Source organism: Lipotes vexillifer, unplaced genomic scaffold (assembly GCF_000442215.2).
Source record: "Lipotes vexillifer unplaced genomic scaffold, Lipotes_vexillifer_v1.1 scaffold652, whole genome shotgun sequence".
NCBI classification, from domain to species: domain Eukaryota; kingdom Metazoa; phylum Chordata; class Mammalia; order Artiodactyla; family Lipotidae; genus Lipotes; species Lipotes vexillifer.
The window spans coordinates 506,965-522,637 of record NW_006779703.1 but is presented as its reverse complement, the minus strand read 5'-3'; the positions used below and the strand labels follow the sequence as shown (position 1 = coordinate 522,637).

The 15,673-nt window shown below is 51.2% G+C and overlaps 1 protein-coding gene across 3 annotated transcripts in view; it reads left to right on the top strand.

The window, feature by feature from the left end:
- UBE2F (ubiquitin conjugating enzyme E2 F (putative)) overlaps positions 1-15,032 on the top strand; it is a 52,869-nt gene extending 37,837 nt beyond the window's left edge. Inside the window, exons 6-10 of one of the 3 annotated variants that reach the window (XM_007452897.1) lie at positions 3,150-3,220; positions 6,980-7,037; positions 8,588-8,620; positions 10,866-10,928; positions 14,283-15,032. In XM_007452897.1, the coding sequence (XP_007452959.1) occupies positions 3,150-3,220; positions 6,980-7,037; positions 8,588-8,620; positions 10,866-10,928; positions 14,283-14,333 (276 nt within the window). In that variant the 3' untranslated portion in view covers positions 14,334-15,032. The remainder of the gene's footprint in view (positions 1-3,149; positions 3,221-6,979; positions 7,038-8,587; positions 8,621-10,865; positions 10,929-14,282) is intronic. The other 2 variants (XM_007452899.1, XM_007452898.1) reach the window with 2 other exon arrangements.
- The last annotated feature ends 641 nt before the right edge of the window (positions 15,033-15,673 follow it).

Below are 15,673 nucleotides of genomic sequence, written 5' to 3'. Positions count from 1 at the left end.
ATTATAGTATAGGGCAATGTGTCATCATACCGTGAGAACGTATGTTCTCATGTCAATTAATATATAATTACGTCATCGTTAGTAAGACCACTTAACTGTACGATGTATCATGATTTTAAGCTAATCCTTTATAGTTGATCACTGGCTGACCAATATTTTGATTATATGAACCAGACTTTATGTAAGGGGCAAAATAGTAAATATTTTAGGCCTTGTGGACCATTTGTGATCTCTGTCGTATATTCTTTTTTTTAAACAACCTTTTAAAACTGTGAAGGCCATGCTTAGGTTATAGACCACGTGAAAACAGGCCTGCCTTAGTTGGTCCATGGGCTGTAGATTACTGACCCCTGGAATAATGTGATACATGTCCTAGACAGCAGCTTGTGCATGCCTGCCACTGTCTTTGGATAAATTCTTAGAAGTGGAATTACAGGTACTGAGTAACTGATGCTAATTTTAAGGCTTTTTATCAGTACTATCCAGTTACCCTCCAGAGAGTTTTTCCAGTTGACATCCCCACCATCAGTGTTTGAAAATTCCCTTTTTCGTAAACCCTTACCAACATGGGATATTTTCATTATTTTTTTTCTTTTTGCTATTTTGGGAAGAAATAAATGGTATCTAAAATGTCGTTTGAATTTTCATTTCTTAAATAAGTAGGATGCTAATTCTTTTTCCTACTTATTAGCTTTTTATGTCTTTTATGAGCTGTTGTTATGTGCTTAGCCCTTTTTTTCTGTTGAGGTATTTTTTTTATTATAAGAGTTCTTATATAGAAATTATATGAAACTTTTTTCTTAGTTTACTTAGCTGTACTGTAAACATTTTCCTGTTTTTCATTTTTGTTGTTCTATAAAAGTTTGTGTTTTTTTGTTTCACCACTGTAGTCTAATCTGCTTTTCCTTCTTGAATTTTTCATGTTGTGAAATGCTTAAAACAGGCCTTCAGACCCCGATAACTCATCCACGTTTTCTTCGAGTCCTCTTAGAGTTCTGTGTCCTTTATGTGGAATAAAGCTCTAAGTGAGTATCTAACTGTACTTTTCCGAATGGTTAGCCAGTTGTCCACTGAAGAACCCCTGCTTCCCCATTGATTTGCACTGCAGTCTTTGTCATATACTAAACCCTTAGCTGTGTGATGGGATGGCTAGTCGTGCCACCACTGAGGTAGGAGGTGGAGCTGGTATTTCTTGGTCTTGCTTTGGGGCCGGTAAGGGTCTACGAGAATGGTTCAGTTTGGAAAGTGTGTGTCAGAATCCAGGACCACAGTTCTGGTGCAGAGGTTTGCTCTCTGTGGGGGACCGCTGTTACGAGGGCCATTGGCCCGGGAGGCGGCTGCACCAATATCTAACTGTGGACGGTGTGAAGGGACAAGGAGGAGAGGGGTAAGTGCAGTCGGACCCTTGGAGCCGCGTGGACACTCGGCGGGGCGACTGTGTGTCGGGGCCTCAGAGGAGGGAGGGGGTGAGCCTTCAGTCGCTTCAGATCCTGAGTCCGTGATGCACTCTCCCCAGTAGGTTACCTGCGTTCAGTGTTCATTAGAGAGATTGACCAATATGTACAGCGCCATTGACGCTGACCTTCCCTCTTCAGCCTGAAGGCCTTGCTGAAATTGCAGGCTGTGCTAGCATTCCTTCTGTCAAATGCATTCCTGTTTACTTGCAGGAAAGCAAATTAGCGTATTCAGTTGATTTCAACTCACTCTGAACCTAAATTCTGTAATCCTCAGACGCCTGCATCTGCATGGTTGGATTAATCATTTCGGGGAGTCTAGGTGACATGACATATTTGACATTCTGATGTCATGGTGTTTTGAAATCAGGAAGAAAACTTATGAGGGTACTGAAAACTATGTTTGTTTTATACAAATAAGAAGCTGAAACTATTAGAGCACTAGAAATAGCACAGGAGAGAATCTGGACGGCGAAATATTCTCTAGATGGTTATCAAAGATAAGAATTTGATGATGAAGATTTTGTATCTGTGACACGAGCTGTCTGGTGAGATTCTGTGAGACGACTGTCAAGCTCCTCAAAGCAAGGCCACCTCGCGGTGGAACTGGGCCTGGGGAAGAGGTGCCCGCGCTGCAGGTGGGGTGGGCTCGCGGCCTCTCTGGAGGCAAGGGCACTTGGCGCTGAATGTGCAGCCTGCTCTCTGGCAGCCCCTCCCCTTCCTGGCCTTCATCCTGGGGAAATATTTCATATGGATGTGAATGAAGACAGCGTTGATTTAGCAGGTTTGTAGTGGAAGTGGGAAGCAACCTAAACGTCCAATAATAGGGAACTGGCTTGTTAAATACTAGTGTTTGTACCTTGGAATGCACAAAAGCCCAAAGTCATCTGAAATGGTGATAAAAATAAATGTGGAAAAGAAATATATAGCACATTTCCCTACTTCTGTAAAGAAAAATGAATGCGCATCACACACACCTGTGTGTCGCCTAGAAAAGAGGCTCCAAAATATGCATCAGGTATTGATAGAGATTATTTCTGGGTAGAGTTTTATATATCTCTATATCTATAGATGTATAGATATCTTTCCTTTTTGTTTTTTTCTTAGATGAGTATGGATTGCTTTTAAAACAAATAATGTTAAAAGAACAGTTTTATCCAAACACGCTTCATCCTGAGTACTGTTGATGTGCCTTATTCCCATGTACTTGTGTTCGTTCTCTCCTCCTTTAAGTATAAAGTGGGCTAGGACTTGCACCTAGCAGAAAGTAAACGACAACAATGCCTCCAGAGACACCCACAGAGGGAGCCAGCGCTGCCATGAGGGGCAGCATTTCAGCCGTAGCTCAGCTACTAGCGCCAAGGAGGCCACGGGCTCCCATAGGCAGTGGGGCCTGGAGGGTGCAGAGCTCCTCCCCGGAGGGCACCGTGGCTCCTCCTGCACAGCCTAGGCCCAGGCAGGGTCAGAGGATGCAGAAGCCCAGCCGCCGGCAGCCCCGGGCCCTGTAGAGGGGTCCTGTTAGGGGTGCGGGCAGGCTTTACCCGTGAGAGCGGCACGGTGCATGCAGTGTGCAGACACTGCTGCGGGGGTGACGGAGCCGGTGCCTGGTGAGCCAAGTGAGCGCCGAGACAAGGCCCTAGGCGGGGTACATGGAAGGCCCTGGAGAGCCTGTGATCTCTTCCTTCTGTGTTGCAGCCTCCTAAAGTGAAATGCTTGACCAGGATCTGGCACCCCAATATCACAGAGACAGGCGAGATATGTCTCAGGTGAGTTTATCTCCATTCCCGTCTTCCGTGTTGTGAGCACCGTGTGTGAGTGATGGGCTTTCCCCCGAGGGGAGATTTTGAGGCTGGGCCAAGGTTAGGGAGGCTTCTGGCTGCACTCAAGTAACTGGAGTGGCCTCCCAGCTTCCCCATCCCAGCCCGGCCTCTGCAGTCCACCCAGGTGCCCCCCCCCCTCTGAGGGCCCTTACCCTTTTCCCTCCATATGGCTGATTCTAGCTAAGAGGGGAAAATAGGAGTAATGGAATCCAGGGTGGGGGAAATGTGGATGGGAGGCTTCAGAAGACCCAAGCCCTTGTATTTAAGTGTCTTCTCTTTCCCCAAATAGTCTTGATGCGCATAGGAGCACTTTGGTAGCAGGATAAGCTTTCCCAGTTGTGCCTGGGTCCCCACCCTTCCAATGGCAGATGGTCAGGGGTCAGTGACTTCCTGCCGCCTAAGCTTGCTGGTCGCTAACGTAGAGAACTGGAGGAGTTGCGGAGGGTGTTGGTGGTTGTCATTTTTAAGTAAATTTAGCTTGTGGGCTTTATTTTTCTGCGTCTTGCGCTTTCTCTGGTAGGGCAGTGAGGTTAACTTGTAGGGGCTCTGGTGCTGGACCCCCGGGCCAAGCCCCAGCACCACCACTGCCGGCTTCGGGACTGCGGGAACCTGGAGAGCAGGCAGACAGGGTTTCTCCGGCGGCGTGTTCTTTGCTTTCTTACTGCGAGCGAGTCCCGCCCAGGCCCCGCCTCCGTATCCTGTCCTTTTACGCTCCTCTCCCCACACGTGCACTGTGGTCGCTCCTCCCTGCGAGGATGACCATTAGGACTCGTCTCCCCATTTTATTTTGTATGTGGAGCCCCCTTTTCTTTCATATCAGCTTCATTTTTTTAATAGATAGTTAATGGGAATTCCCTGGTGGTCCAGTGGTTAGGTCTCCGTGCTCTCACTGCCAAGGAACCAGGTTCAGTCCCTGGTTGGGGAACCACGATCCCGCCAGAAAAAAAAAAAAAAAAAAAAAGATAGTTAAAAATACACTTTATAAGTCAGTCATCTTCCCTTTTAGTATCTGTCCTTTAAGTATTGAGACTTTAAAAATCTATGATCTTCAGGCCCAGATTGTAAGTGGTTTCTGGTCCGGCCTTGTCTCCCCAGGCTTTTCACCTGTGCCCACTCTCCTGGGGGCTCCCCACACTCCACTTCCTGTCACGTCCCCTTCTCCGGTCAGAATTAGGTCCAGAGAGGGCATTTCTCTACTCACTTTTGCAGTCTTCTGAGAAATCAGATTATTAGCAAAGGATAATAGGAATTTAACAGATGGTTAAATGTAAATTTGGTCAAATTTGTAATTAAATTTGGTTAAATTTGTAGCCTGCTACAAAAGACAGAAACTTTAAAGGAAAATCATTGATAGGTTTAGACACACTAAAATTTAAAATACAAAAGCACAAAATTGAAAGAGAAAAAGATCAGCAAGATTACATCCTTTGTATGTAAACAGTCCTTTCAATCAATATGAAAACGATGGGACGTATCCACTGGAAAAATGAGCATTGACTACAAGTAGGTGATTCATAGAAGGAGAAACACAGCGGGTGGTAAGCATCTGCTTGATGCTCAGTCTCCTTGGTGATCAGAGGACACGTGGAAGCAAGGGGACGCCGCTCACCACTTCTCAGACTGGCAGATACAAAAGCAAAGTGTGTGTGAGAACAGGCTCCCTCGTTCCACTGGAGGGTGCATGTACCTGTACACCTTTCATTGGTCCTTCAGCCATAAGGCCTACATTTAACTTGTATATACCCTCGGACCTGTCAGCTGCACCTCTGGGAATTTAACTGAGGGAAGTAATGTGCCAGGTTTATGTACAAAGACTACCTCTTTGTGAAAAACTAGACAGTGTCCAGCGATGGTTTTGGGCACAGCCGACTCATGCCATCTCCTGAATAAAGGAAATGACGTGCCTGGCGCTCCATGGGGCCTGGTCTAGTCACAGGGGTGCTTGCTTCTCTTCGTAAGACTTGCTCTGCTCCCACCGAGGGCCCACACCCTGCTCTTGGCTCAGGGCCAGCAGTGCTATGTCTGTGGGACTGGAGGGACCACAGGGCCCTGAACCCGGCGGTTGCACTTCAGATTTCTGTTCTCCTGGAACCCGAGTTTCCAGTGTAGTCCCTGGGGCATCCTCTGTCCCCTTGCCTGTACCCTCTCTGATGGCCACGTGGCTGTCACCTGAGCTCCCTTGGGACTGCCATCTGCTCAGGCTGGGCCCGAACCTCTGTGGTGTCACCCTGCCCAGATCTGCGGCCCCCAGACATGGGCACACCTGGCCTCCAGGGGCAGAGTCCTGCTCTGTCTGTGCTTGTTGACAGGGAAGCTCAGAGGGCGCTGACTGGTCGCCCGGTCTGCCCGCCTGCCTTCCATCAGCTAATGTTGGTTGAGCCCAGACACAGTGGGGAGCAGCTTGCGTTCTCTGCTTTATGGGGTCTGCCAGCTGGTGGGGAGACAGGCACTAAACAAGTAAAATTGCAATAAGGTCTATAAATGAAAAGGATACGCTAGATCAGAAATAATTCTTTCCCCTGTCTTAGTAAAGAAGTCTCTCATTGGATCATATAAAGCACCAGGATTGGGCAGTTGTCTCCCAAAAAGTTATTCAAAAGTTGTAGAGATTTTATCTCAACAACTCACTGATACCTCTGCAGGGTGGAAAGACGTCCCCCGGGTAGATGGGAGGAGGGTGCATGATGGGAGTTTTCTTTTTAGGGCCCGAAGTAAGCTGTAGGTTAGTTTTATTTATTCTAACTGATCTTCGTGGGCAATTAAGATTATGGCATTGATTCACATTCTGCATATTTGTATTTTCTCCTGATCGTCATTGATTTTTGTGAATTTGAACGTGTTCTGATTCAAAAATTTTCTTAACGGTAACAAGTATGACCTGGAAAGCCTCATACTGCCGTGTTAGCTTAGGAGCTGTTAGGTTCAGGTGAAAGCAACAGTGTGATATAATTCAACAATGCCAAGCTCCTTTTTTCACCAGAAGGAAACTAGGCAGTAAGTGGTAATTTTTCAAAGTATGGAACGGTTATTTATATGAGAGTATATGCTGTGCATTTGCGGTTGATAGAACAGTCATGGAAATGACTCTTAGGTCAGCTCAAATCACATACCCCTGGAGCCCACGTGACCTTTCCTGAGCGTGGTCCTCCCACCCACGGGTGAGCACCTTCCAGAATTTTGTGTTAATCTGCTTTTATTTTTTAAACAGCTATCAAAATCATGGGCTAGGTGCTCACGTGGGTGTGAGTCCACAGCTCCATTTGGGGGCGCGTGCCCTGGGGCAGGTGCTGCCCTGTGCCTTGGTTTCTCCTCTGTAGCATGGGACCCCTCCCTCTTTGGTCTTGGGGCACGGGGTGAGTGTGGGGTCCGGCTGACACACAAACAGGAAGCTCCGCTGTCATTGTTGTCGCCGTCCTTTTCCAGATGTTAAATTGACAGATGCGCTCTGTATGTTCTGATTTAAGCATGCTTTTCCCCCACTGAGTGTACAATACATAAAAATAACACTCACGATTAGACTGGAGGACCCATGCAGGCGTGAGGCAGAGAAGGCCTTCTGTAGCGACACAGGAAACTGCGGAGCCACAGAGGAGAGACGGACTGCATGAGACGTGCACCTCCGTTCCGACAGAAATCATGCTGAGCAGCTCGCGGGACTGGAGGCTGCTCCCTGCTGACTGCTGTGCCTTTCTGTGTCTGTTTCAGTTTACTGAGAGAACATTCGATTGACGGCACCGGCTGGGCCCCCACGAGGACACTGAAGGTAGAGTGTCCTTTGCCCACAGCCTCCCTGGATGCCCCTCCGTCGGCAGCCAGCCTCCTGTAAGGACAGCGATGTCCGCCCTGTCGCATCTGCACGGGTGGACGGGCCCACGCTGCCCGCCCGCCACCGCCCGCCTGGGGCCGCTGGCCCTGCTCAGCTCCTCTGCCCCCACTTCTCTTCGGTTGGGGGCGGGGATGGGGGTGTCAGGTCACCTCCTCTCCCCTCTGCCCTTTGCCGTTGGTGCCTCGGTGGTTTTGCTGCTTCTATGCTTGTCTTGCTGCTCGCCCCGGTCTTTGATAGTCGTCTCCCCCTTTAAGCAGTGGAGACTCGCCAGGGGTGGGTAGGGACGGAGGAGGGAAAGGCTGGATGTTCTGTGTCTGCTCTGAGTTACACTGGACAGAGGAGGGGTGGCAGGGTGCAGCCAGGTGTGCTGCACGGGGGCCCCTCTGCCGGGGCAGGGGGTGGAAAGCGGAGCCACAGGGACTACATGAGTGGCCCCAGGTGCTTCTCCAACACGGCTTGAGTGGCTTTCAGGGGTGCGTGTTGCGGGCACCCACATGAGGCCGCCGGCGGTGCGTCTCCTCAGAGCCTGTGTCCATGGTGCTGCCCAGCGGCACCTGCAGCTTCTTGCCATGCCTGACCTTTTGTCAGAAGGAGTCAGGACTCTTGGCCAGTGTTCACCTAGGAGTGAGCAGCTACCTGACTTGTGCCATCTTTGATTGAGTAGCGAACTGGTCCCACACAGTCGTAGCCTCTGCCTGTCTGCTGAGGGATCGATCCTGCCCAGAAGAGCGATCGCCTGGGACTGGCTTTGGGGGCAGCCGTGTTCCCAGCCTGCACTTCAGCACAAAGGCGTGGTCTTCTGAGCCAGGCCCGTCTTCCCTGGTGACCGTCCTGCTGCTCTTACACTGATGGTCCCACCTTTCAACCTGAAAGGGCCGTGGGCGTCCAGTCAGCCTGTTTGTGAAGCTCTGAGAGCCATGTGGCATATCATGCGTGCCGTCTCCCTGCCTCTCTCTCTCGTAATGTTCTTCCACACATGTCCACTTTGGCTCAGTCAGGCATGGATTATAAACGCTGTCCCAACTAAAACCACTCGTAGGTCTAAGTCTCTGCCAGGTGCACAAAAAGCGAGCAATGGCTGGTAACAGAGCTGCTGCGCTGGATGCTGTCCCCCAGGTTGCAAGGGGGAGCCTGAGATTGACTTTCTAGGCCCTTTTTTTTTTTTTGCGGTACGCAGGCCTCTCACTGTTGTGGCCTCTCCCGTTGCGGAGCACAGGCTCCGGACACACAGGCTCAGCGGCCATGGCTCACGGGTCCAGCTGCTCCGAAACATGTGGGATCTTCCTGGACCGGGGCATGAACCTGTGTCCCCTGCATCAGCAGGCGGACTCTCAACCACTGCGCCACCAGGGAGGCCCTAGGCCCTACCTTTTTAAATAACTCCTGCAGAAAACTGACCTCCTCCACTATATTGCTGACTTAACTGGTTCATCTCTTAGAGACCGTCCCCACCTGAAACTTGTTTTCGTCTTTCTTTCTCATTTCAGGATGTTGTTTGGGGATTAAACTCTTTGTTTACTGTAAGTATGTTGACCAGAATCCCAAGTTTTTCTTGATTCCTCTGCCTCCTGGTTTTAAAGATCGCATCAAGGATAACATGAGGGAATCAAAACCAGCGGTGTGGGTGCACTGAACCCCTCTTTTCTTTGGCACTTTTGTGAATCAGAAGAGCAGTGAGACAAGAACTGAGGGGGCTTTGGAGCGACACTCTGGGAGGCCCTGAGGCCGGGAGGGGCGGGAGCAGAGCGTCCCCACTTCCGCCCGGCTGTCGTGGCCGCCTTGCTCCCGGGGGCCGGCGCGGCCCAGCTCCACTCGCTGTGGTCTCCCCCACGCAGGCCCCCCTCTGGGAGCGCCTGGCCCACCTCACACCGTCTGCTGTCCCCGGCAGCCAGTCCACAGCTTCCTTCGCGCCCAGGGTCCAGGTTTGGGAGAAGGAGCGTGTAGTCACCAACCTTTAGGCTTTTTACAAACCCAGAACCTTAGAATTATTCTCTTAATCAGTGAAGTTTGCTGTCCTCAGAGAACAGCACCTCGCAGGCAGGGGCTGGAGGGCGGGAAGAGGCGTAGGAGAAGGGGAAAGGGGGAAAGCTGGGATTTGGATTTTTATATAGTATCATTTGTTCCTTTGAGTTTTGGCTTTTTGATCATAAAGAAGCTTTGAAAGAAATAAGCTTCAGGGACTGTCTCTGGGGGGGAAAAAAAAATCTCTGCTACTTTCGGTAAAACCTAAGTCCCCCCATGAAAACCAGCCCATCCTGGACAGCCCCCAGGACGGCAGGACTGCTCCCTCACCCTGCCGTCCTCAGCCAGTGAAAACCAGCAGAGCAGAGCCTCAGAGGAGACCCTTAAGTGCCTGCCCCTCCTGCCTTCTCGGCTGATGTCGCCGGGTGGTCCGGTAACACCTCCTGATTTCGGGACCTGCCGTAATCTCCGGGAGAAGGCAATACCCAAGGGGTACCGGGCCATCTGGACAGTTTTCTGCTGGTCTCAGCTGTTTTGTTTTGATTGTTTTTGGCTTTTCCATTGAAGTGAATGAAGTTTTACTTCTGGAGATGCAGAGGCTGGAGCGTGATTTAAAACCCGCCTGGCAGTTGTGCTGCTTTTCTTTTGAAGGACATCTGGTGGGTCCCCATCTCTCCAAGCACTCCAAACCTTCCAAATTCTAAAGAGCCCATCAAACTTGCTAATGAAGTCTATAACGGTTATTCCAGCTCACATATTCATTTTAGGTAAAATACATGGTAAAGAAGATGAAGAATGCTGTATGTCTGGTGTAAGTCTTTATATGCACCGGGATTCTCATATAATATGTGCTTTATATTTTTGCCTATTTCTGGGACTTGGAACTGATTTCCCAGCTGTTAATGATCATAGAGATTTATAATTTTTCCTGGCTGTATTTGTCACATATTGATCACACCCATATTTATTTCCAAATCAGGAATACAATCCCCAGATTAAACATTTCTCCTCAGGAGAAATAACAGTTGTCTTTACAATGATCCATCAATGGCTTTGGAAAGCAGTGACTCATCATAACAAATGTTTCTACCCTGACCTTTAAGAAGAGGAATAGGTAGTATAAAGGAAATACATGGTCTTCGATCTAAAATCCGTCGTTATTCTTGCGGTGGGGGGGCGGGGAGTAGCATTCCAGGGCTCTTCTAAGGTGGAAAGGGTCTGGTGCTGGTTCCCTGGGGCCAGGGAGCCCTGGCCCCAGTGGCACCATCCTATGTTGTTAGGTCGGGTTGCAGACGTCCTTCCTACTGGATTGTGAGTGCCGTGCTTGTGGAGGTGAGTTAAAGGTGAAGGGAGAGTCTAGGCAAAGTCAGAATAGAAACATAGACTTAGAAGACAGAGTTGTTAATCACAAAATAAAGGAGAAAATGAATTTTTAAGGAAAAATTAATAGGATTTTTATTTAGAAATGCTCATAATAAGAGTGGTTTGTCATTCCCCAAGTATCAAAACTAGCCTTAGAAATTAGTGTGATCGCTGTTTCCTCACCAAAACGTTGGATAATCGTGAGTAAACACATCCCTGCCTTCTTTCAGTGGACCGTTAATCACCGTTCTGAAAAAAGTATTTCACGTTCAGTGCTCCTACATCAACAGGAACTTTAGTTCTCAGGAGTTTTTTCAACTCTCTAGGTCGTTCTGTCATTTGCTGATTAGGTTTCTGTTGCCTGCTTCATAAAATGAAGACGTGCAACAGCAGAGAAACAGATTCTTTCCATTGTTTACTTTGAGCTTCTCTCTTTTTAAGGATCTTTTGAATTTTGATGACCCACTGAATATTGAAGCTGCAGAACATCATTTGCGGGACAAGGTAAGCTAGTAACAGGAATATTTTAGGTTCATGTATTTGGTGAAAAGATAATTACTGCCCCTTGATTAAATAAGTGTGAAACTGAGAATGGTGACTAGAATTGAACTAGAATTAAATCCCATTGAATTAAATGGGACTAGAATTTAAAGCAATTTATGAATGATGTATTATAATAAATGTGAGTGGTCTCAGAAAAGTGTTTGACCCAAAGTCAAACAGAAGTGTTTTTAGGTGTGGTTTCCTGGTAGAGTTCAGTATGAGTGATCTACAACAGGCGGCTGTCGCTTTACCGCATGATGGCGGTTTACCGCATGATGGCGTAGGAGCACAGAAGGGAGAACGAACGAGGGGTGTTACCGCCCCCCACCCCACCCCCTACCCGTCCCCTCTGCCGCCACCCAGCGGGCTGACCGCCCTCCACAGCTTCCCGGAGCGCAGGCGCACGCGAGCCCACAGCGATGGGATCGTGTTTTGTTGTCGTTGTTCGTGTATTTTCGCTTTTTCCCTCCAAGTCAGTGCATAAACTATCACTCGTTCATTTTAGGAGCTGTTGAATAATATCCCGTGGCTCTACCGTACTTTTCTCAACCATTCTCTTATGGCTGGGCACTCAGGTTTTTCCACGGGATTATTTTCCAGCTACAGACAGCGCTGCAGTAAATGCCCTGTGTACACCCATCCTTGCAGTGTGCGGGCACAAGGCACAGGGTCTGGGGCAGGAGCCCGGGAGGCGGCCGAGCGTGGCTGAGGTGAGGCTGCTGGAGGTTGTTCGGAGCTGGTCGGGCCTAAGCAGACAGCTCTGTGGCGCTGACTCCGTTTAGTCACAGGACCTCACGTTTTGTTTTCTGAGCCACATTCCCTGCGAATCCTTGCCCCGCCCAGGAGTCAGCCACCTAACGCTGTTGGAGCTGTTGGATCGGCTGACGTGGCTCTGAACGTAGGACGTTCTAAAGGCCATCAAGTTGGTTCTAAATACCGTGCTTAATGTTGAGGTCAGCTGCTTCTGTACATGTAAGACCTACTGTGTACCAGAGCACGCGGGCGTTTTAAATGTGCCACGTGTGGTGTTCACCACAGCCTACCTTAGGGCCCTGAAGGGCAGGCAGGAGGGCCCCCAGCACGTGTCCCGGCACGCGGGGAGCAGAGAGCCAGGCGGTGGCCCCGGAGGGTCAGCGGGTGCCTCTGGTCGGGCGGGCAGAGGAGGCCACGTCCTGCTGAGCAGGCCGGGAGGCGGCCGAGGTCTTCAGTATCGCCTCTCCGGCCTTTGGCAGTCAGCCATCTGCACCCTCGGGGCGGCCCTGGCGGGAAGGAGCCTTTGTTTGTCCGCCATGCTGACAAGACTTGCAGGCGGGCCCCCAGGAGGCTCTGTTCATGTTCTAACTCCACCTCTCATTGTCATTGTTCCCGACAAGGCTGTCCACACTCAGCACTAACTAACTGTTGTAGCCCCTGTGGACTAAACCTTGTCGGGGAGGGAACACCCTTATAGAGCCAGGGGGAGAAAAAACGTGTTACGATTGTTTACTTTTTATTGTTCTCGGAAGGGTGTTTCCTGCTCTTTGTATGAAATAGGAAGAGACTTGCAGCTTACAGGCAGACTTCATTTTATTGTGCTTCGCAGATACGGGTGTTGCTGCTTTATGTCGGGTTCTCAGGGAAAGCCTTTCTGGTAAGATGTGAGTAGAGGCCGGTTGTGAACCAAGTGGACCCCAGGCGGGAGTGTTCCAGAGGCCTCTGCAGCAGCGCAAAGGCCCTGAGGCAGGGCTGCGCTCCTGGTGTTCAGGGATGCTTCAGAGGCCCCGTGTGACTGGGGCAGGGCAGCAGGAGGGCAGTGCTGACGTGGTGTAGCGGCAGCCCTGCGTGGCCCTCCAGGTGCCAGGCAGTGTCGTCATACCTGCTCCCAGACACACTTGTTTCCCCGACACACTTGTTTCCCCGACAACCCACGAGGGAGGGACTCTTGCCCCTGATTTGCTGCTGAGGGAGCAGGGCCACCAGGAAGTGAAAGACTTGCCGGGAAGGGGCGGAGCCCAAGATTTGAACGCGGGTGGTTTGGCCCCAGAGTTCGTGGTCTCCTCACTGATGAGAGCAGAGGGGATTAAGGCTGAGCTGAGGCACCTGTGGTGCTGGGTCAGACGTTGAGGGGTTGGGGGTGTCTGTGGGATCGTCACTCCACATCCCGGGAGCTTTGGCCGCGGCTGCCTGGAGCCGATGGTATGTCGGCAGCTGGGTACTGTGGAGGTGACGTTGTGAGAGTCTTGCTGAGGGCAGCCAGGGCTTCTGTTCAGCCCGGCTGCGGGCAGACAGCTGTGAGGGAGCCTCTGAGCACAGTCCTGGGCCGCCTGGTGGCGACCACAGGGGTCCCCTTCTCCCCTTTCCTTGAACCCGCCCCACCCTGAAAGAGTGACTGCAGCGTGGCCCAGGAGAGCAGGCCCGTTCTGCCCGCGCCTCCCAGGGTGGCCCCTGCAGCAGGCAGGGCCCGGGGCTGTGCCTCTTGCTGGATGGGACTGAAGCCTGGGACCCTGTGTGCAGCTGTGGGTGGGAGTGAGAGGGTTGAGAGCCCGCCTTCAGGTCACAGGCTGTCCCGCCACCAAATGCGGGCGGGTGTTCTGAGGTGGACAGTCTCCAAGTCCCTCGTGGCTCAGACAGTCCCAGGGGCCCTTCCCAGTCCTGTAAGACCAGGGAATTTTGCTCCTGACCTTAGAGAGAAAAGACCTGGGGACACACTTGGGGTGTCGGCTCAGATCTGAGGTGGCTTTCCCTCCTGCGCTAGCCTGGGAGATACCTGCATCCATACAGCGTTTTTTACCCCTGAGGGATCAGCCCAGGCCCCCAGGTGGCCTCTGCTTGATGCCCAAGGAGGGCCCTCTGTAGCAAGCCCACCGCTCCTCTCGGGCAGGGTGGTCACCCTGATGGCGGGCTGCACTTGGGCCATAGGTAGCAGGGTCCTGGGGAGACAGATCAGGACGCAAGGGTCTTCCTGAGAGCCACAGCCAAGGCTCATGCCCATTTGTGGTCCAGAGTCCCAGCCGGACCCGCATCGTGACCTTGACCACACTGGTGGATCTCACTCTCCCCGTCCGCACAACGAAGGGTCTTCGGTTCCCTTCCGCCCAGAGCTTGTTTGTGTCCCCTCCCGGCACCCAGAGTGGCAGGGAGGTGGCACTCAGCCCCGTGGGTCTCTGAGTCTCCTGCCACCTTGGCGACTGGAGGATTGGAGGCCGGACCCTGCACGCCCTCCCGAGAGCTGGCGGGGGCCCTTGGCGCGGGGGCACGCAGCTTGTCCCTGAAGTGTCGCCATGCGCTGACTCACCCCCCCCTTCCTCCCCTCTGCCCGATCCCTCTGCCCCACAGGAGGACTTCCGGAATAAAGTTGAAGACTACATCAAGTGCTACGCCAGATGACAGGAGGAGCGGGCTGCGCGGCCGTGGACTGTGCGCTACCCGCTTGTCTCCAGCTGAAACGAGAAGGGAGTCTTCTCCCGCCCCTGGCTCCCCTCAGTCCCGCTGGGCCGCCCCAGTCCCGCGACCATGCCGTCCCGAGGAAGCACCTCTTCACGACCGCCCATTGTAGACAGAGAGTTCCGCATAAATACAGCCAGAAAACGTGCTTCGGGTCCTAAAGAGTTGTCTGCTTACCTTAACATGTTTACTTTTTTGAAACTGTACTGTATAGGCTGTTAATGAGATTCTTGAGAAGTTGTGATGAACTCAGCATTGAGGCTAGAGCTTGCTTCTCCCCTTTCCCCACAGTCAGTCCCTGCCCAGGCGATGCTAATGATGCGCTCAGTGTAGCTCGCAGACGGCGGCCAGAACCCGCTACAAACCGTGATTGGATGCGAATTCCCTTCGCTCCTTCCACGAATGTTGGCCCTGCCCAGATGTCGTGAAGCTTCCCAGAATGCATATGGTCGTTCACTGTAGATCTCTTACTGAAATGCGTATTTTATTTAATGTAAGTATATTTTGGAACAGATTTGTAATTTGTACAATTTAATGCTTTAATTATTTTTTTCTATTCTCATTTAGTTTGTATTTTCACTGTATAGAGCAGACAGAAAGATGTTGGGTCAAGCAACTATTGAAGAGAAATACAAAGAAAAATATAAAAGACACAGTATTCGTTCTGTCCAATGCAACGAGAATTTGGCTTTTGAAAATCAGCTCCTGTTTTCAGGTCCAGATGGGGCAAAGAAGTTTAGGGACCCTTTGAAGCTAGATCTGGATGAATTAAAAAAAAATAATAATAATAGCAGGGAGCCCTTTCTCACATGCTGCCCAGAGGAAACTGGCTGGAGCGCAGCCCCGCCAGGGGCTTGGTGTTTCTGCCGTGGTCATGTGTCTGTGAGCCACTGCGCAAGAGAGCCAGACCCTCGTGTTCCGGGGACGGGAGAGATACCTCAGGAATCGGCCCAAACAATGTCTGATGCCACTGAGACCGCCCCTGTGGCCTTCTGAGTTCCTCTGGTTCTGGGCCCTGTCTCGGGGTTGAGTCTCCCAGGCCTTGGAGGGCCAGGAATCAGTGGCACCACTCAGCCATTCCTGGGTCAGGTCAGTGCACTTCAGAGTCAGAACACCGAGGAGAGGTGAGTGGCTGTACTACAGCGTTCGACATCTGAACCCCTGGAATCAAATGCAAAATAAATATCTGTATGGTTTCGTCTGCCACTCACCTAACACGCTCCAGTTACCTGACAAGCCAGCCTCCTTAGGCCTCTGGATCTCCCCCCCCCCCCCCCCGCCCA